Genomic DNA, 21,250 nt, shown 5'->3' on the forward strand with positions numbered 1-21,250 from the left:
TGTTTCTCACTCAGCTAGCTCTCAGTTTACCAGAGTATCTGACTTGCAGTAGAGCAGTGTAAAAATGAGGACATTTGCAAGGAGAGAGACAGGTATTGTGAGCACAGGCAGAAGCAAGGAAAGATGACAAAAAAGAAAATTTGCAAAAGCTAGGGAAAATCACCTCATTATCTGGACTTTTTGATGCTGAATTTAAGCTTCACTGAGTATAGCAAAGTAGCTGTAAAAGTTATTTTTGGTTCAAACTGTGGTAGAGTAGAGTTGGGGGTGGGAGAAAGTGGGGATAAAAAGAAATACCACAAAGACAAAAAGGAAAAGATGCAGAAGAGCATCTGCATCTCTTTCTCCAGTTAATATGGGCCTGATGCAAAGCCCATTGACTTCAATAGACTTTGGATCAGGCCCTTTGTTAGCATCTCTCATGAGGTCCTGAGCCAACTCTTTCTCTCTCTCTCTCTCTCTCTCCTGGATAGTATCCTACTCTGGATGGTGACACAGAGCTGAGTGACAAGGCATGCTGTTCCAGAGATCATGCTCAGCCTGAGAGGAAAAGCCTAATTTTCTAGTGTTAGGCAGAAGGAGTAGTATCCATTTCTCCTCGTTCAGAAGGAGACTATCCAGGATATGTGGCATCTGAGAGGAAGTAAAGGGGTAAAATATTGAGTGTATTCCCATGTGCACAGAAAAGTGCTTTAGCATAACCCAGCTTATTCCTGTGTTGAGAATGACCTGTTTGAACTAGAAACTTCCGGGAGCCTTTGAAGAACCCCTCGAAAAGGGCAAAGGAAGATTAACCACAATGCTGCTGAAGGGGAATACATTGGTGTTACTTCAGACAAGAAACTGGCCTCACAATCAAGAGATTGTAACATGCGATAGGTAGCCAAGTGTCCAGACAATAGCAAGATGTGGCTATTCACTCAAGCTACACAGAGAACTGTAGGAGCAAACAGGATAGGCAAGAGGAAGGAGATGATGAAGTTTTTGATCCCAAGAAAAGGTAATAAGTCAAAATCATCATTAAACAAATACGACCATGGCCGTGATATAGGGTTAGCTGTAACAGAATCTCAATAGGTGAGACTCATGGGACAGAGACATTAAATAAAACACAGAGGGCTTTCATGTCAGTCAGAAAAAGAGAGTAACGAATGGAAGAGAATGACAAGCCTGCACCCCCGTCCCTGGCATTCCCAGCTCTCAAACTAAGTGAGGCTCCTTAGGGCGGCAGACTGGAGTTCTCTGGGCTAAGTCACAACACCAGAGGTCCATGGACCAGGCTGTGGAGGACGAAGCTCACCTCTTGCAGGTGCTCCAGATAGTAGTAGCAAAGGCTTGCCTTGTAAACAGCCCAGGGGACAGCAGTGTCAGAGTGAGATGAAGTGGAGGTTATGGAGGGGCACTGTGAGTTGCCTTAGCTGGACATCACCCAGTTCTGGAATATGTCCCTCAGTGTCACCAGATTGCTCATTTTTGGAGGCTTGCTGTGTTAGAGTGGGTCCCTTATGGAGTGAGTATAGGTGCACTATACATTTCCAGGATAGTGGAAATAGCTCCCTAGCATGGATTGTTCATCTAGGAGAGCTATTCTCTATTAGATTAACAGTGGTGAGTAGAGCAGGGAGCAGGGATATTAATTTATTGTACTCTGCTTTTAACTTTCATGTTTTCCTGAGTGGCATACAAAGGGAAGAATAGTGGGTGGAACGCACTGACTCAGATGCCTCACGACAGAGTCACCAGTAACAACATGGAGGGAGGATTTGCATATAGACCTCAGCTTATCATCAAAAGATTTTAAAATATTTCCATCACCATTTTCTAAATATTCAAAGAGAAGCTGTTCTTTTGAAATATCTGCACATTCTTAACATTGCTAGATGTTGTGTCGAGATCTGGAAAGTGAAAGGCTAATTTTATTGTACGCGCTGAAGACAAATGCAGAGTAAACAGACAACTGAAAGGCTAAATCAGATTTTCTTTCAGTTTTTGTACTCTAAAGCATTGTTACAAATGCAGGAAAAGATGTTTGCTCATTCAGTATCTAAAAACTTGATAATGGTTATGCTGCTGGTGTGCTAAAACCACATGCTGACCAATATTGTCTCATCGTACTTTTGTATTCTTCCATCTGTCTATGTCCATCTGTCTCTTTTCTTACACTTACATTGTAAGCTGTTTGGGACAAGGACTATCTTTTTTGTTCTGTTTGTACGGTGCCAAGCACAGCTGGGTCCTGGTCCACGACTAGAACTCCTAGGTATTATGATAATATAGATAATAATAATAAAGTTGACCAGTTCCCTTTAGTTTATCGTAAGCAGACTGGCTGCACATGTGACGATATTTGGAAAGATACTGTTTATCTGCTCCATGATTTATAGGTTATAAAATACCCAGCATTACAGTATCTAGATGCATAGCAGTTTGGCAAATTGCTTCTCTCCCATGTCCCATCTATGCTTTTCCCTCTGATACAGCCTAAAATCTTTAATTGAGATTCAAGGTGATACACAGTGGTGCAAGCTCCCTGGCTTGCAATAATCAAACAAAATCCCTAGGCACTGAAGTAAGGATTCAAACATCTCCTGTTGGCCCCAGCTAATGATGAGCAAACTGATCCACCTGTATTGGAAACATTCTGGTAACATCTTTCAAGAGGGAAAGTTAATGAGCTATGCCTGTCCAGCTGCATGCTTTCAATGTCCAAGGCTTTTCAGAGAACTAGGAATTCTGCGGTGAAAGGGACCTAACTGAAGAAACTACTATCTCCTATTGCATGATTGTTGCCATTTTATGTAAATTGATTTTATGTACATTGATTTTATGTAAAAGATCTTGTGCCTGTATGATAACCTACTTTACTGGTGAAGGCTCACAAAGAGTGGAGGAGGTAATGACCATGGAAAAGTGCACAGCTGTAACAACAACAAATGAGCTGACAACATTGCTACCTGGCTTGGATTTCACAGCCACATTGAACAAGAAAACTCTGCTTGTGCCAAGTTGTGGAGTTCACACTTTTTCCAGGCCTAGGGGTTTGCTCTCCTCCATGACTCACCAAAACAGGCTGATTTCTCCCACTGTAATGTACTACATCAGAATTAGAAAATGCTGGCTGATCTGGTCTTGTTTTTGTCTAGTGATATGTTAGATTAACTGTGGGACAAATCCTGAAGTCCTTGCTCAGGCAAAGCTCTCATTGAAGAAATGGGAGTTTGCCTGAGCAAGGACTTTTGGATTTGGATCCACAGATAGAGCAGAAAAAAATGTTTATTTGGGGGATGGAATTCTGTACCCCAAAGTTCTGCTGTAATGGATTGATTATTTCACAATAATACAGCTAGCAACTTCTGAGACTGTCTTTTTTTCCCCCATGTCAATTTGTTAGCCAATCAGACCGCTCCCGTTTTTCCAGCCCTGGGAGTCACAGGATCCCCTCACTCTGTTGTGATTTTTTAATTAAAGTTGACCAGATAAATAGTCCATCTAGTGTAGCACTCTGAATACGAAAATCTGTTAATATATTTACAGCAGTCAACACTTAATTACAGTGATTGCCCTTAGAATATCAATATTTGTGAGCAGTTAAACATATTGGTGCCTGAAATACCAGCTTTTCCCCCCTGTACTGATTTAAGTTTGTATTAAAACTAGAATAGGAAGTTGCATCCTGATCCCATCAAGGGATAATCTTGCACTTTGAAGCATGAGAAGACTGATATCCCTTACTAAAATTTGTAACTTTATTTCCAAGGCTCTAGAGTTATGTTTATTAGTGCTACGTATTTCATAATGTTAGTGTTTTATACCTTACACTAGGATCTTTTGCTGGATGTATTATGATATGTTGTGACATGGCTTTCTATTAGGTGACATGATGCCTTGACAAATCAGCTTTATGCCATATCAGGAAAAGACATATCATTCAGGATTACTCAAGAGAAAATTATCCACGCCCATTAGTCAGTAGAAAATTAGCAATGCATGCTTGCCATGACTAGTTAGCTATCTTATGCATAATAATTGACTAAGCATTTGTCAAGGTTCCTTCCCCACTCTGAACTCTAGGGTACAGATGTGGGGACCCGCATGAAAGACCCCCTAAGCTTATTCTTATCAGCTTAGGTTAAAAACTTCCCCAAGGTATAAACTTTGCCTTGTCCTTGAACAGTATGCTGCCACCACCAAGCATTTTAAACAAAGAACAGGGAAAGAGACCACTTGGAGACGTCTTCCCCCAAAATATCCCCCCAAGCCCTACACCTCCTTTCCTGGGGAAGGCTTGATAATAATCCTCACCAATTGGTACAGGTGAACACAGACCCAAACCCTTGGAACTTAAGAACAATGAAAAATCAATTACGTTCTTAAAACAAGAATTTTAATTAAAGAAAAGGTAAAAGAATCACCTCTGTAAAATCAGGACGGTAAATACCTTACAGGGTAATCGGATTCAAAACATAGAGAATCCCTCTAGGCAAAACCTTAAGTTACAAAAAGACACAAAAACAGGAATATACATTCCCTCCAGCAAAGCTTATTTTACCAAGTGATCTGGGTCAGTCTCTGTAAGTGACCTCCCCCCATCACCATTTTCCACTTCATCAATTTTTGTGACTTGATAATTTTACCAGTACTGATTTTATACTTCAAGCCACATCATTAGTAAAAGATATTTGACTAGCAATTGCATTGGCCCAAGCACAGATCACATGTGGGGGAAGTTACAGAAGATTTAAGGTTCAGAAGCCTGGAGCGAATGAAATTCTACCCTGTCTTGAGCTGAGAGCACAGGACCCAAGAGCAAGAATCCTGTGAGGATGGTGGGCCAGATGCTCAGCTGGTGTAAATCAGATTAGCCCTACTGTAGTCAATGTCACAGTGGCAGTGTACAGTAGCTGAGGATGTGGGCCAGTGTCTTTAATCTTTGTTTTTAGATCTCTTTTCTGAGATACAAAACCTCACTTTTTTGTGTCATCCGTTCTTTGGACACAGTTGACAAACTAGACATGCCAGACCAAACAATACGACAACATAGGAGAACATGTTGTGATGCTTGCACACCAGATGCCAGCTCCTGCCAAGGTCCCTGGGCCTCACTAAACACTGAAAAATGCACAGCTGGGAAAGACTGGCCTGCCTGTGTGTTAATATTGTTAAAATAGATAGTAGCATTATAAGAATGTATTTACTGTTTAGACTTAATGAAATGCTTGTAGGGTGCTGCATGTATTAATCTTACATACAGTATCTGTATCCCATGTTTAAGGTAATATTGAAGTGTTTGCTCTGTAACTATGAAAATGTTTACTAAGATTGTAAAACTCCCCCAGTCAGGAGAGAAGCATTACCAAGTGTGAAATGCTAAAGGAGTACTTGTGGCACCTTAGAGACTAACCAATTTATTTGAGCATGAGCTTTCGTGAGCTACAGCTCACTTCATCGGATGCATACCGTGGAAACTGCAGCAGACTTTATATACACACAGAGATCATGAAACAATACCTCCTCCCACCCCACTGTCCTGCTGGTAATAGCTTATCTAAAGTGATCATCAAGTTGGGCCATTTCCAGCACAAATCCAGGTTTTCTCACCCTCCACCCCCCCCCCCCCCACAAACTCACTCTCCTGCTGGTAATAGCCCATCCCATAGCAGGATGGAGGGTGAGAAAACCTGGATTTGTGCTGGAAATGGCCCAACTTGATGATCACTTTAGATAAGCTATTACCAGCAGGACAGTGGGGTGGGAGGAGGTATTGTTTCATGATCTCTGTGTGTATATAAAGTCTGCTGCAGTTTCCACGGTATGCATCCGATGAAGTGAGCTGTAGCTCACGAAAGCTCATGCTCAAATAAATTGGTTAGTCTCTAAGGTGCCACAAGTACTCCTTTTCTTTTTGCGAATACAGACTAACACGGCTGTTACTCTGAAACCTGTGAAATGCTAGTTTACCACAAGAGGTGTCATCTTCTTCCCAACATAAGGCCTATACACACCAGAGAAACCACTCTGGAATATTAGTGGACAAAGGACTTTGTTGATTGATTCCACCACACCCAAGAAGAGAGATATGCAGGTGGACACATCCCATCACAGTTTGAACTCTGGGGGAAGGGAATAAAATACTTGTTGAGAAGGAACTGTATCACTATGCTGCTTGTAATTTGTACAGAGCAATATGTCTAAGCATAAGCCAGAGATTCCCAAAGTATTTAGGTCGAGGTAGCCAAAGGACATATAGAGCTTGCATATTACAGCAGTGCCTATTAGCTTTTGAAACCCAAGACTGTAACTTGTGTGTGTACGTTTACCTGCTTGAATCTTGTAAATCACTCTCTTGTTTCTGTTCTTAGTTAATAAATCTGTAGTTAGTTTATTATTAGATTGGTTACAAGTATCTTTAGTGAGAGATCTAAAGTATAATGGACTTGAGTAAGTCCTTTGGGACTGGGAGTAACTTGAATATTGTTGTGATTTTTGGTGTAAGGAACCATCTCTCACAAAAGCAGTCTTGCCTGGGTGACAAAATAGACTGGAGTGCCCAAGGAAACTTCCTGTGACTCCATGTTAAGACTGTTATAGTGGTTGAAAAGTTCACACTGGATACTTGGTTGATGAAATCTAATTATAAAAAACACAACCAATTTGAGGTTTGTGCCGTGAAGTTGGCACCCATGTTGGTGAGCCACTCCAGACCGCCTGACATTGGCATAGTCTTAGCAAGATTCACATGCCACAGGTCAATTGGATAGTTCATAAGTAAGGCTATGAGTCTGTCATGGAAGTCAAGAGACTTCTGCAGCAGCCAGTGCACCTGTTTCAGAGTGTAACAAGCTCCAGGAGGGAGGGAAGAGGAGTGGAAGGGGTGCACACTCAGGGGAGGAAGCGGGGAAGAGGTGGGGCGGGGGCGGGGCTTTGAGGAAGGGGTTGGAATGGGGGCGGGGCAGAGGCAGGAGTGGGCGAGGCAGGGGTGGAGTCGGGGCAGGGCTGGGGACAGAGAAGGGTCGAGCACCCACTGGCACCAGCAGAAGTTGGCGCCTATGCTTTCGCCTAGGAGACAAGGGACATGTCACCGCTTCCAGGGAGCTGCGTGGAGCCAGGCAGGGAGCCTGCCAGCCCTGCCAACCCCCCCACACCTTCCAGCAGCAGTGAGGGTCCTGGGCCGCATGCCACCAACTGCCTCCCCACAGCAGCTGTGGGGGTCCTAGGCCATGTGCCACTGCCCCCCCCCGCCAACAGAGCACCCAAGATTCAGTCAGGGTTATATAGAACAAGTCACGGACAGGACACAGGCCATGAATTTTTGTTTACTGCCCATGACCTGTACATGACTTTTAATAAAAATACCCATGACTAAAGCATAGCCTTAATCATAACCCAACGCTGTTAAAAGTTTAAATGTGATATTAAGAGTTTTAAAGGTTAAAGATTAGCCCCAATGGGTGAACCATGGTCATATGATGATCTTGACACAAAAGACCTTGAACAGTTAGGCAAGGAGAGGGGAATATCCTCTAAAAGGAAAGCCCCAGGTCAGGAACTGAGAGCTTTGCTCGTAAGTTTTGACCAAGTATCCAGTCACTCCCCTGCCACAGAGACCACGGTGATGGAACTGGCCGACTTCTGGACCTGAGAGCCCTGGTTTGTAACAGTCTGTCCTGAGGGTGGCATTCACGTTTGTGAGCCACTCCAGACAGCCAGACACAAGTATCTAATATATTCATGCAAACACTGAATGAACTCCATTGTTTAGTATAGGCAAAAACTCAATGAAACTATCTGCTTTTTCTCTTTCCTTGATTTAGTTAGTAAGCGCCATACTGCAAATAATAATAATAAAAAGGCACTTTTTGGCAGAATACCAAAGCATAAGACAAACTCATCTATCAACAGTACTTTTATATTGTTTCTTTGCGAGAGCAAACCATTGTGTAAGGCAATAAGTTTAGAGCACTCTGTTAGATGATATTGAACAGGAGTCTACTGGGAGGCTCCATTCTCTACCAACTTACACGTTTAGCGGTTGCCAGGCAGGCCACTGTGCTTTCGCCTTGATGACAGTTAAAACCTCATCGCTCTGTAAAAGAAGATAACAAAATATAAAACAGTGATTGGGACAACTTTATTATGGGAGTAACATTCTGCAATGATTCATAGCAAATCGAGGAGGCACATGGATTCTAAATGCACCTCAGAATTCTGATGAAGACATCCCCTCGCTTTCCCTGCTGCTTGGGGGATGTATTGCCCTGCTCAATGTGGTGCAGAGAGGAGCTTACATGAACCCAGAGAAGAAAACCTTCCCTTACCATCACTGCATTGCTGCCTCTCCCTCTTCTGCAGGAGCTGAATTCAACGAAGAGGGTGGGGAGCAGAAAGCAGAATAGTGCAGTTCATCACATTTCCCTTTAAGAGTGGTAGAGTTTATGATGCAAAATGCATCGTAAGTTACTGCTGCTCTGGGTTATAGTTATGCTTCCCTCCATAGTTAGAACAAACTGTGGAGGGCAATGGATGTTCAAATGGCATGGACAAGGCCAGTAGCAGCATGGCATAGACAAGAGCTGTTCTGCTAAAAGTGTGGGCAACTTAGGAAGAGCACAGAGACCAAAATCCACACAACAGTGCTCGGTAGTTCACACAGATCTCCTCGCCATTCCAAAATACAGCCACTCCTGCCACCTTGAAGGGAAAAGAGGAGACAGCCAGAATACTGCCCAAACTGCACATCTCTGGTGGATTCTGTTACAGTTTTGTGCAGTCCTATGTGAGTACAGGCACACCTGACCCTTGCTGAGGAACAATAACAGGAATGGTGCTATTTGTAAGGTTTAGCACTGGACACAACAGCACTTGGGGAAGGAGAATGGGAATAGCAACTCCTGAGTTGAGGGGAATGTTTTCAAAGTGGCACTCACTGAGGAGGGCAGAAATGAGACACAGAGCCTTGCATTGGAAATTTGCCCTAGTCAATCAGAAACACCACAAAGATGGTTATTATTAATGGCAGAAACAGCATTAATAAAACTTCCTTATCTAGAAGGATTCAGTATTATGTAAACAATCAATGGATGCACCTTGATCGCCTGTAAATATTTAAATACAACTACTGATAGCGGTTTTACCCCACTTCTCCCTCACCCACACAAACTCATAAAAAAGTGGTGCAGTATATAACACACCTGTGGAAACCCAGACTGTGATTAAGCACCATACAAAGATTATTTTTCTAAAGCCTATAAGAATTCCTGCATCAGCAGTTTTTAAATTTATATGTAGTGTAATAAACCCAGAACAAAAACAGGAGACTGTTTTAATGAGGCTCTGGTGCACAGAGAACATCTATCAAATGTTTCTTAGAGCCTTTCCCAACTCCCCCAGGATTCCTGTCAGTAAATTGTTCAAGAAAATATGAAGTTCACAACTCATGCTCATGATTTCTGCAGCCTTTTAAAATACTTCCCAATTAAACTAAAAAACCCGCCCATACATTACTGGTAATTGGCAGTTCCAACAGAGTGGTCCTTTCATTTTAGTGATAATCTTGCCATTTCCTGCTTGAAAGCAATGGCACTGATACCCCAGGCTATCTCTAATCCATATATGCCCCAGTTTAGGGAAATCAATTTTCACTGGTCATTTCTACCGCTGTCATTATTCTCAGTCTCCCTCTTTTTACTAAAGCAAAGCAATTACAGCACTGATGCGGCTTATCTGGAACATGGAAGCTGTTCAGCCCCAGGTGCTCATCCTCAACATGACCTCTTCCTCATCCTGAGAGAGCAGCTTGGACTAATCCATTTACTTTATGGAAGGATAATTTGCTGCTTTGGAACAGACATCGGCCAGACTCTGAGCTGGTGTCTGTTGGCATAGCTGCATTACACTCAATGGAGCAATACTCATGTACACCAACTGAAGATCTAGCGTTATGTGTTTAAATAAATATCAAAAGATAATGACTGTCAGATTATTAGTGGGATTAGTATAAGGAATATTGTGCTGGAAAGGGGAACAATCATGCACAGCACACCGTGTGCATTGTGTAGCAGGGAAATCTGAGATCTGCAGAAGACCACATGGCTGCAGCAGTCTGATCCACCAGCCCTAACCTTGCTCATTCCCCACTCCACCTTCCAAAACTACTGTCATATTGGGGTAGAACTGAGCTGTGCTCTGCTTTATGCAGGGCATACAGCCTGATCCCAAATGCACCCAGAATAACCACACTGCTTCCACTGCATCCTGGGTCCCAAGTGCCTTCAGAAATAGGGTAGACAGTATTCCCCTGAAAGTATTTAAGGATAAGAAACGAAGAGCAAAAACTGATCAAACCAGGAGAGTTAAATATCTGGCAGAGACTCACCGCCTCTCTCTGTGTACGTGTGTATATTGGGCACTGAGGATGGAATCTCTCTTAATTCTAAATTTCCTTTGCTTTTGGCTGTTTGGTTCAACATCCTAGCACTTTTTAAATATGTGTGTTTTAATTTATATTCTTTAGAACACATTTGCATTTAAAATGATTTAGACCAGTGGTTCCCAAACTTGTTCTGCCGCTTGTTCAGGGAAAGCCCCTGGCAGGCTGCGCCGGTTTGTTTACCAGCTGTGTGCGCAGGTTCGGCCGTTCGCAGCTCTCAGTAGCCGCGGTTCGCTGCTCCAGGCCAATAGGAGCTGCTGGAAGCGGCGGCCAGTACATCCCTCAGTCCGCGCCGCTTCCAGCAGCTCCCATTGGCCTGGAGCAGTGAACCGCGGCCACTGGGAGCCGCGATCGGCCAAACCTGCGCACGCGGCAGGTAAACAAACCGGCCCACCCTGCCAGGGGCTTTCCCTGCACAAGCAGCGGAACAAGTTTGGGAACCACTGATTTAGACACATATTACATATACCAAAGGGAGTCTGATTGTTATTAGTTAAATATACATATTTGCACTTTCAAAACGATGCACTGTTTACCCAGAAATCATAGCTACTTCAAGTCACTTATATAAGCAAGCGCTTGTGGCACTTGCATTGTAAATGTACATAGTACAGCACACTAAGAATGAATAATGCTTCAAAATGTAATGTCAATAGTAGTTCATTATTCACAGAGAGAGAGAGAGAGAGAGAGAGAGACACCTGACCCAAAAGGCTTGGATTCAAACACTGCTTTACTTCTGGGGTAGGCTGGAATCCAATCTGGGATTTGAATTTCATAGCCAAGACCCCTCTTTACAATGAATCAATATCCAGAGCCGAAGACTCCAGAATCCAACAGTTTGAAGGGTTTGAAATCCAGATACAAATTAACCCACCTCCAATTAAATGGGACTAGACTATAATATAAACTAAAGGCATCCCTACTGGTTCAGATTGAGACTGTGCAACAATTATTTGCTAGATTTAATTTTTAAATAATGACTGCAAATCATATCAGGGTTAAAGTAGTGCACATCAGAGATACTACTGATTTTTCAGAAGTTGCACAATTTTTAAGTGACTAATTTTTTAATTAAATTTTTCTGGTGATTTTTGTTGTTGTTGTTTTTAAACCTCCCTTTGACAGAGATTCTATACGCAAAGAGCTAGCCAGGAGCTAGTTTTTACCAGAGGATAAGATTGAAAAAAAAAAAAAGACTTTTGTAGAATGTTGTTACATTTTCTCTTTCTGTAATCTGAAATCATACACAACCTTAAATGTAACATCTCCAGTATACAAATATAATCAGAGTGACGATCTTTAAAAAAGGGAGGAACTTCCTTAGTCCATGTGATTCAGCCATCTTGGTTAACATACCAGGGATTGAACCATGGCCTTCTAGAGCACCAGTCTCTAAAATATGAGCTGAAGATCTAGGCTCTCTTGTTAGGGGCTGTAACAGACTCACATCCTCTCTGGACTGGGCACAGAGGGCAACTCTAACACACGCGCACCAGTGGGTTGTGTGTACACATGTCCATGGTGTAGTATACATCTTTGCCTGTCTACTTCTCCTTCTGTGTAGGGTGGAAATTTGAGGGATACCTTTCAAATTCTCTTATGAGAATATAAAATGTCTGAGATTAAACCCACAAATGAATAATACAAAGAGTTGTCAGTCCAAAGTAGAATTTTTCCACTCCAATGTCTAGTATGTGGCTCTGTATTATCCAAGTGCAAAGACTTTCCTAGAGTTGAAAATACTGTCTATATTTGATTTCAATATGTTCTGGCAAACATTTCCCTTGGGTTCATTTTGCATCATTTGCCCACTTTTCTTCCTGCCCTTTCTACCCTCAACGTTTTGCTTTGATTTTTACAGTCTTGCAAGACCCCAAATTCATGTCAAAATGTGGAGAAAACCAGTAAGTTTGATCATCTATGATGCTTGTTGTCTAGCAATAATGCAGAAGTTTGAATAGGAGGTAATGACTAACTACTGAAACTGCTAGATTTTTACACTTACAGAAACCCAGATATTCTGCAAAATTGCAGACACACAAAATGCAACACCATCCGCAAGTGAAAAAAAAGAAATTGGCACCAAACATTTTTTATGGAGCTTCTGGAAATCCTTCAGGCTAAGCCTATAAAAGAAGAGGAAGAAAACCTTATCTCACCCTTCTGAGCATGTGGGAGATACAAGAATGTGAATCAGCATCTCTCTGTCAGTTGTTACAGATACCTTATTAACTTTTCCTCTGTGTGTACTTGCTTTTAGGTGACTTTCTTCCCCTTATAGGAATCACACATTTTGTAATTTAATTTTCTTGGGTTCTTTAGACCTCAGTTCAGCAAGGTACTTAAGTATCGCCTCCATCTTAAGCATTGAAGTCAATGGAACTACTCGTGCTTAAATTTAAGTCTTGTGTTTAAGTACCTTGTTGAATCAGGGCCAAAATAAAGTACTGGAGAACCTCACTTTGGATCAGATCAGTGGGCTTTGGATCAGGTCCTATGGCTCAGATTCAGGAAAGCCATAAGCATGCACTTAAGTCCATCCCTATTTACATGCTTCAGGACTGTTCTGAATAGAGATGCCTTCTGGAATCAGGGCTTATGTCATTTATATTCATGACTAGGGGGCTCACAGAGGATCACCACATTTTACAAATTAGCAATTAAATGAACATAAACTATTACTGCATCACAAAATCTATGCAGTTAATTTAAGTTGACAAGAGTGGTTTAGATATAATGATTTATAATACTTTATACTGTAGCACATTTACAAATTATACTACAGTATGTTGACTAAAGTCATAGTGATGTTTTCAGAATTCATAGTGAACAATGCATCTGCCAGATAAAGCCATTTTTTCTGTTTGTCAGTTCTCTACAATCAGGTACAGTTTTTACATAAATAACTGCTAATTAGCACAGTTGTTAGTCTCAGTAGGAGGAAGTACTGGGGAAGGAAACTGAAATATCCTTTCACCCTAGAGACACAGTAATGGGGCAAGGAAATCTGCACTGGTGATGCTGTGCATGTTCTTTGTCTAAACAGGAGTTCAGTTTCTTGATCTGCCGAAATTATCTCTTCATCATACTCTTAGGGCCTGATCCAAAGCCCTCTGCAGTCAATGGGAGTCTTTATACTGACTTCAGTTATTCTGGATTTTTACATGCAACAACTTTTCCCCATCAAAATAGCCTCCTAAAAGAAAGCTTTAAAGCAGAATTTTATAACATTATGCTTCCACTCCGATATAGAATCCATTATATATATATATATATATATATTTATTTTTTAAGAATTAATAACTTGTATTACATCTGTTTGTTCTTGCAATTCACAAATGATGAAGGATACTGTAGTGGGGTGGTCACCTGTTCCAGCCTTAAAGGGCTTAAAACAGCCCAGGAGAGGGCTGTGGCTGGGAGCAAGCAGTTCCCAGGCTGATTGGGGAAGTAGGCTCACCTGTGGCCACACCCCAATCAGGGTTCAGTTGGCCCTTATAAGAGGGCAGTGGGCCAGGAGCAGATAGAGTCTCCTCTACCTGTTGAGAGAGATGGGCCTGGCCGCTGGGAGTGTACCAGGGTACCCGAGTTGAAGCAGGACACCATACATTAATCCCGTACTATGAATCAACCATTGAACTAAATCAGTTTATCATGTACATTACAAAAGGATTCAGAAAATTTCCTGGATCATGAAGAATTGGGGCATATCTCACTAGAGTAGCATTCAGAATATAGTTTGATTTAAAGTATTGCACAACCAATTTAACTAGTACTCCAATGGAATTTAAAGCAACTTGTTTAAAGAGTAATGTCAGTTAAAAATGTAATGGAAGCTTGTAGCAAAATTTTTAAGTCTTCCATTAGTATCCTACTGAATCAAAGGCGAGATTAGTAGGATCTGGCAAACTCTACAAACTTTCTCATATGCTCCTGCTGCTTTTTAATACTTGCCATGATCTGTATCTGGTTCAGTATTGAAAAGTACTGCTTTTATGAAGCAAAGTTTTAATACTGCTTTTATAATATGTAATATACACTATAACATTTTATTGTACTATGTAGAATTCTTAGTACTTGATGATAAATAATACTATTGGATTTAGTTCAACTAAACAAGTGACAAAACACTTTAGCAGAGAGCCAAATAATCCAGTCAGATTGAATAAATATGTTTTGAGCCAAGGTTTCATTTTACTGGTTTCAGACAGCAGTTGGTTGGGATTTGTTTTATTGGTTTAAAATACAGGATTTCTATCTATTGCTATAGTACCTATTGCCATAGTATCTGAGCACCTCTCAGACATTAATGAACTTATTCTTGCAACACTCCTATGAGGCAGATAAGCAATATCACCCCATTTTACAATGGGGCACAGAGAAACTGAGTGAGTTACCAAAGGTCACATAAGTGGTAAAGCTGGGTGAAATTTTTCAGCTAAAACTTTTTTGATGAAAAATGCAGATTCAGCAACACCAACATGTTTCATAGAACCATTGCGTTAGTAGGGACCACAAATGTCATCTAGTCTAACCCCCTGCCAAGATGCAGGATTTGTTGTGTCAAACCATCCAAGATAAATGGCTAGCCAGCCTCCTTTTGAAAACCTCCAGTAAAGAAGCTTCCACAACCTCCCTAGGCAGTCTGTTCAGCTGGGATACTGTTATTACAGTTAACAAGTTTTTCCTGAGACTCCATCTAAATCTCCTATCCTGTAGTTTGAACCCATTGTTTCTTGTCCTGTCCTCTGTGGCAAAAAGAGAACAAATTTCCTCCATCTTTTTGTGGCAGCCTTACAAGTACCTGAAGACTGCTGTCATTTCCCCCCCCTTAATCTCCTCTTTTCCAAACTAAACATACACAGTTCCTGCAGCCTTTGCTCATGTGGCTTGCATTCCATCCCTTTAATCATCTTTGTCGCTTGCCTCTGGATACTTTTCAATTTCTCTACAACCTTTCTATACATTGGTGACAAAAATCAGACACAGTACTCCAGTTAAGGCCTAACCAGTGCCAGGTACAGCAGTACTATCATCTCCTGTGACTTACATGCTATGTCTCTGTTAATGCAACCTAAAATTGCATTTGCTTTTTTTCCCCAACAGCACTGCATTGCTGACTCATGTTAAGGTTGTGATCCACCACAACTCCCAGATCCTTCTCAGCAGTGCTGCTGCTAAGCCAGTTTCCCCCCCGATTCTGTACTTTTGTATTTGGTTTTTCTTCCTTAAGTGCAGCACCTTACATTGGTCCTTGCTGAATTTCATGTTGTCTATAGCCTAGTTCTCCAATTTATGAAGATCCCTCTGAATTTAGCTCTATCCTCCAAAAGTACTGGCAACCCCCAGCTTTGTGTCATCTACAGACTTGACCAGCATGCTCTCTATAGCAGGTCACAAATAAAGATGTTAAACAACACTGGACCCAGAACAGATTCCTGGGGAACCCCACTCGAGACCTCCCTCCAATCTGACTTCATTCCATTAATAGTTACTCATTGTTTGTGGTTCTCTTACAATTCTGTATCCACTTAATGGTAGTTCTGTCGAGCCCACATTTCTCCAGCTTACTTATCAGAATGTCATGTGGGAGTGTGTCAAAAGCCTTGCTGAAGTCCAGGTATATTATGTCCACGGCATTCCCCCTATCCACCAAATCTGTTACCCTGTCAAAGAAGGAAATTAAGCTGGTTTGGTGTGATTTCTTCTTGACAAATCCATGCTGGCTGCTAGTGATTACTCCTTCATCCTCCAGGCATTCGGAAACGGAATGTTTTATACATTACTCTAGTAGCTTCCCAGGTATTAAAGTCAGGCTAACTGATCTAAAGTTTCCCAGCTCCTCCTTCCCCACACTTTTTAAAGATGGGCATTACATTAGCCCTTCTCCAGTCTTCCAGGATCTCTCCTATCATCCATGAGTTTGTAAATATTATTTCATGAATGTGTGTTAGTTTCATCGGATGGTTTTGTTCATCCCCACAAGTGGTGGTTTTTTTTTAACAAAACAAAACAAAACTAACATAGCATTAACTTGTAGATTTTTCATAACAACTCTTCAATTTGACATTTCCTTCAATTTAATTTAAAAAAAAAATTAAAGTGCTGAAAAATCAAAATAACCCACGCCCCACAAAAAACATTTGCCAAAGATTTTTTTTAAAAGAACTGCTTTTGGGTTGACCCAATTCTTATTGATTTATTTATTCATTCATTCAGAATTGCCAGCAAACCAAAAAGTCACCTAGATGCATAGCTCTACTTGTGCCAAAGAGAAGAACTGAACCCAAATGTCTACATCCCAGGGCAGTGCCTTCACCACAAGACCATTCTTTCTCCCCACAAGCCTCTGAGGAAGGTGGTAGTGGTGAGAGGGAAGGAAGCAAAGAAATCAACACTGTGTTGTTGCACTTGTAGAAGATTCAGATACTATGGTGACAAGGATGTTATCAATATCTGGATGGGCGATGGACGGTAAGGTAGATAGATGATGGTACCCTAATCTAAGAAGAGATCAGGACACAAAGATTTCACTATAAGGATACACAAAATCACCCGTCCCCACACACAAACACAAATCACTATCTTGATCTGTGAAAAGCCTATGTCAACTGTCCATGAACAATTTTCTTGAGTTAATGAACATTTTTTGTTTGATGACATTACTTTGAATACAAGTTTAGATGCTCACAATGCATGTACAGAGTATGCAACTGTGACAGAAGCTGTGCCAGGAAGCATTCATGTTTCATAGATTAGAAAAGAAAATGTGCATGTGCAAAGAGGCAGGAGGATAAAGTGGTATGATTTTTGTAAGTATCTAGAAAAAACAGACCTTTCTCTGAACCATGAACTAATGCAAAATTAACTAACTACTGATTGTTCCACAAGGGTTTCTATTGATCTTAATGGAAGTTGAACAAGGCGCTTTGGTTGAGAAAATCTATGTGTAGTGTGCTGGAAATAAAAACATGTTTTCCCCAGTTCAGTTAGATGTCATTTTTTGAACAAAATGAGAACATCCACATACACGACTCTCCTGAAATTTGCTCAGATTTCTGAATAGAAGGAAGTTGTTAATTCAGATTTTTGAGACTGTATACGGCAGTAGGTTGTAGCTACTAATTACTTTTTATTCCCCCAAACTTCCCAATCTTTGTTTTTGCTTACAAGTTTATCTTGACATACACATTAACTTATAATAACTGTGCATGTGAGATCTAGTAGTGCACTCTGTATTTTGGAGAGAAGGCAGGTTTCATTAATTGCATAAGTAGTCAGCTTTGCCTGAGTCTGCTGAGGTTTCGGAGAATTTCTGGGTCACATTAGGCACATCAGAAGATCATCACAGCCATTAACATAAATATTATGTTAGCCCTGCACGATAGTAACGTATTACCTCTTATAGTGCATAGCGCATATGTTTCCCTGTGGGTGTTGCTAAAGGTGCTGCCCCAATTACTTCAAGCCTCAATTCTAGGATGCAGTTTATTTTTGTATGCAGACATTTTTCTTTATAAGAGCTTGGACTCTAAGTTACAGGAAGCGGCTTTTATACATTATACAGAGGAGAGCATTTATACCCTAGGGTTAAGTTCTTTCATGTCACAAAAGATTTTTCTTTAAAAATGACAAAAATAGGAGACCATTGCTAATGGTTTACTATACATCATTGCTGAGATCGTTTCTCTTCATACATATTATTTTAAAATCCACTAGGACCAATTCAGAGCTATTGTAAGCCGTTGTGAATCCATTTAAATTGGTGGATTTACTTCAGGACTGAATTTTACTTTGCTCTTATCTCAATTTATATGACAGTGATTTTTCAGGATGGAGCTGCTCTTATACCCTGACATTTTAAAAACTGGCATATAATAAAACCACACCATGAATGAGGTGTGCATATATACTTGAATTGAATTCAATATTTACAACTGTTATATATAGAGAGATTGAATTATTCCCCGCCACAACTCAATTTTTAATGTATACGTTTTGCATTTCTTTTCTTCCAGAAAAAAAAAATCAGATTGATCTTAGAAACTATATGAACTACTTTTTCAACTCAAAACACTGAGGTATTTGTTTTGTGGACTTTGGAATTCCATGGAATTGCAGAAGCAGAATGGCATGATGGATGGATATATACATATACATGGGGGTGGAACTGAAAACCCTGAAGAAAGGGATCAGAATCTAACCCAGCTCTGAATGTTTAACATGCTAATAGGCCTTGATGCAAGAAAGTAGGTAGTAAGCATGTGCTTTTGTCTGTCTCTATTCAGGACAGCATTTAGGCAGGTGCTTAAAGGTATACAACTGTTTAAATTCTATGATGAATAAAGAAGCTTTCCTGAATTGGGTCCATAATTCTTAGCATTTATTATATATTTAGAGAGAGAGAGAGAACATGTGCGCGCACAAACACACACCCCCCTTCAAATGAAGTAGGTATGATCCACGTTTTAAAGATAGATCGATTAAGGTCAAAACTTTTTAAACCCATCAGCATGATGTCAGACATCTAAGTTAGAAAATGTTGATCCAAGTGACTAGCCCCAGGCTGTGCAGTGAGCCAGGGGCAGAACCGAAGCTCAGATATACTTGGATCCCAATCCCAGGCCATTGTTTAGAAATGGAAATAGTGCTATAAAACTGCTAAAGCACTGGTTGAATGGATCTCTGTTCACAGTACATTTTAAAAATCCATAAAAAAATCAGTTTTGAATAATTTCTGGAGTGATCATGGTTTTGTGTTGTATATTATCTAGGATGACATAAAAGGAAAAGCATTTTCGTAATTACTGCTGTTACATATCCCCAAATTATACATTCACTTCCAGGTATATCTTTCTCCATGACTATCCCTTGAGGTTTTCTTTCCATGAAGCGGATGTTTTGGGAAAACAATGTGGGCTGAAATTAATAACAGAATTGTTGCTAATGGTGACAGTGAAAATCTTGTGCCCTATTTTATTTTCTGTAAGCTATTATACAATATATGAGGACTCTGCATCTTCTGATAGTGATATTTCGTTCTTACACACTAACTACCCTTCTCCCCCCGTATCTTGTGTTAATGATTCCTAGGTACATTGTAAATATTTCTGTTCTCATTTTCAGTTACTGAACCAATCAGCGTAATAGGAAAGTATTTATCTCCTGAGAGCTCCCCTTCATGTTTTGCTGATTGCAGGTTGCTATTCTGTTGCGTATCTTGCTTCATACTTTGTAGACTGTCTTGCTGCGGGTAGGCTGGCTTTTCTTTCCCATCTCTTTAAGAATACAGAACACAGGTGGTGTCTTAAAGTTCCATGTGGCTAAAATAAAGGCTGGGTATTACAATGGGCACCATTATAAAGGATAATGTAAATTACATGTCAATAAACTGATGTAAGTGAGTGTAATTTTTTGCACCCTCCTGCTAGTAGTGCTCTATCTGCCACACTTCCCCATTTTCTACCTCCACCTGTAAATTTAATCCCTTTATACAAGTTTACCAATGTGTGCACCACCCTTGAATTATTTGGCCCAGATTGCTCTGGGGCAGGGTGGCAGTGCAATAGGCATATTTGTAACACATGAATGAACTATCAGTGGCAACGGCAGCGCAGCGAGCTGTTCCTCAGAGATTAGAAATACTGGCAAAACTGTCCTCATGCGATCAGATGAAAAAACTGACCTCACCCACTCCCAGTCACCTAGTAGGTTCACATCCAGCTAGCTATGCCCGCTTTACCTGACTGCTTCAGTCAGATGCAGAACAGTGTAGATTACAACATCAAAGACGTCCCTGGCTATGCTATGAACCAGTCAGTTAAAACTAGATTGAAGGATCAGCAGTCATCTTAAGGAAAAGCCACAGGGGGAGGGTAGATTGTTCTGGGACATTATTTCCATGAACTGGGACTGAGGACACGGCTATTCTAGGATAGGGTGACCATGTGCAGAAGGCCCTTTAAGTTCGGCATGTATGTTTGCTACGGCTGTTTCTGGTATTTCTATTAGGCATTAGTGTGTGTGCCAACCACAGCAGCTTGGAGGTAGGAGAGGACATATTTTTCCATTAAGAGCAAGTGACTTTAATTAAGGCTGCCTTGCACTTGTAAGTTCAATGAGCAGGAGGGTTTTTCCAAGCCTTAAAAGCTTTTGTGACAAATCAGCTTAATAGTGTTGTTTTCAGTCAGCGTGCACAACATAAATATTCCAAATGTGTGTCAGCTGCTGCACAAAGGCAATCACAACTCTTTCATTCCCCTGAACTGTAAAAACGGTGCCAAAAAAAAAAATCCACGACAGAATAATTTTGGTTAAAGATTGAAGAACTGAACAGGGGTCCATTTATGAAATACGCTTTATTCAATCAGAAGAATGGGAATTAAAAAAACCCAACCTCCTCCAGCTCCCCCATAACGTTCAGTTATTGCAATGAATTTCAAGACAAGTTGGTTATGTTTTCAGGCACCCAATAGTGATATTTCTCCAGGGCTATGTAGCATCATGATCCTAGCTTTCCGTGCTAGGTCAGTGCTTAGTTGGCTCTTAGAATTTTGTGCGCAAGAGCATCCCAACCCACATTAAACCTTATGGGAGGAGGGATTTTGGGGAGGAAGCTTCCTGAGCATCCTCTCTCAGCCCCCATTACAGGGGCTGGGTTTATCACCTTTGCCCTAAACCTTCTGTGGATCCCAGCAAGCTAGGGTATATCACACTGCAACTGCCCCATCAGGGACTCATTCTGACAGCACCAGCTCCTAGGATGCATGTCGAGGAGGCGCAGCAGACAGTGTAATACGGTACAGGGCTTTATTACTTTTT

General features: G+C 41.0%; 1 protein-coding gene across 1 annotated transcript in view; it reads right to left on the reverse strand.

The window, feature by feature from the left end:
- SPON1 (spondin 1) overlaps positions 1-21,250 on the reverse strand; it is a 316,619-nt gene that overhangs the window by 59,212 nt on the left and 236,157 nt on the right. The window contains exon 7 of the mRNA XM_073347696.1: positions 8,019-8,083. Coding sequence (XP_073203797.1) covers positions 8,019-8,083 — 65 coding nt within the window. The remainder of the gene's footprint in view (positions 1-8,018; positions 8,084-21,250) is intronic.

Source organism: Lepidochelys kempii, chromosome 6 (assembly GCF_965140285.1).
Source record: "Lepidochelys kempii isolate rLepKem1 chromosome 6, rLepKem1.hap1, whole genome shotgun sequence".
NCBI lineage: Eukaryota > Metazoa > Chordata > Testudines > Cheloniidae > Lepidochelys > Lepidochelys kempii.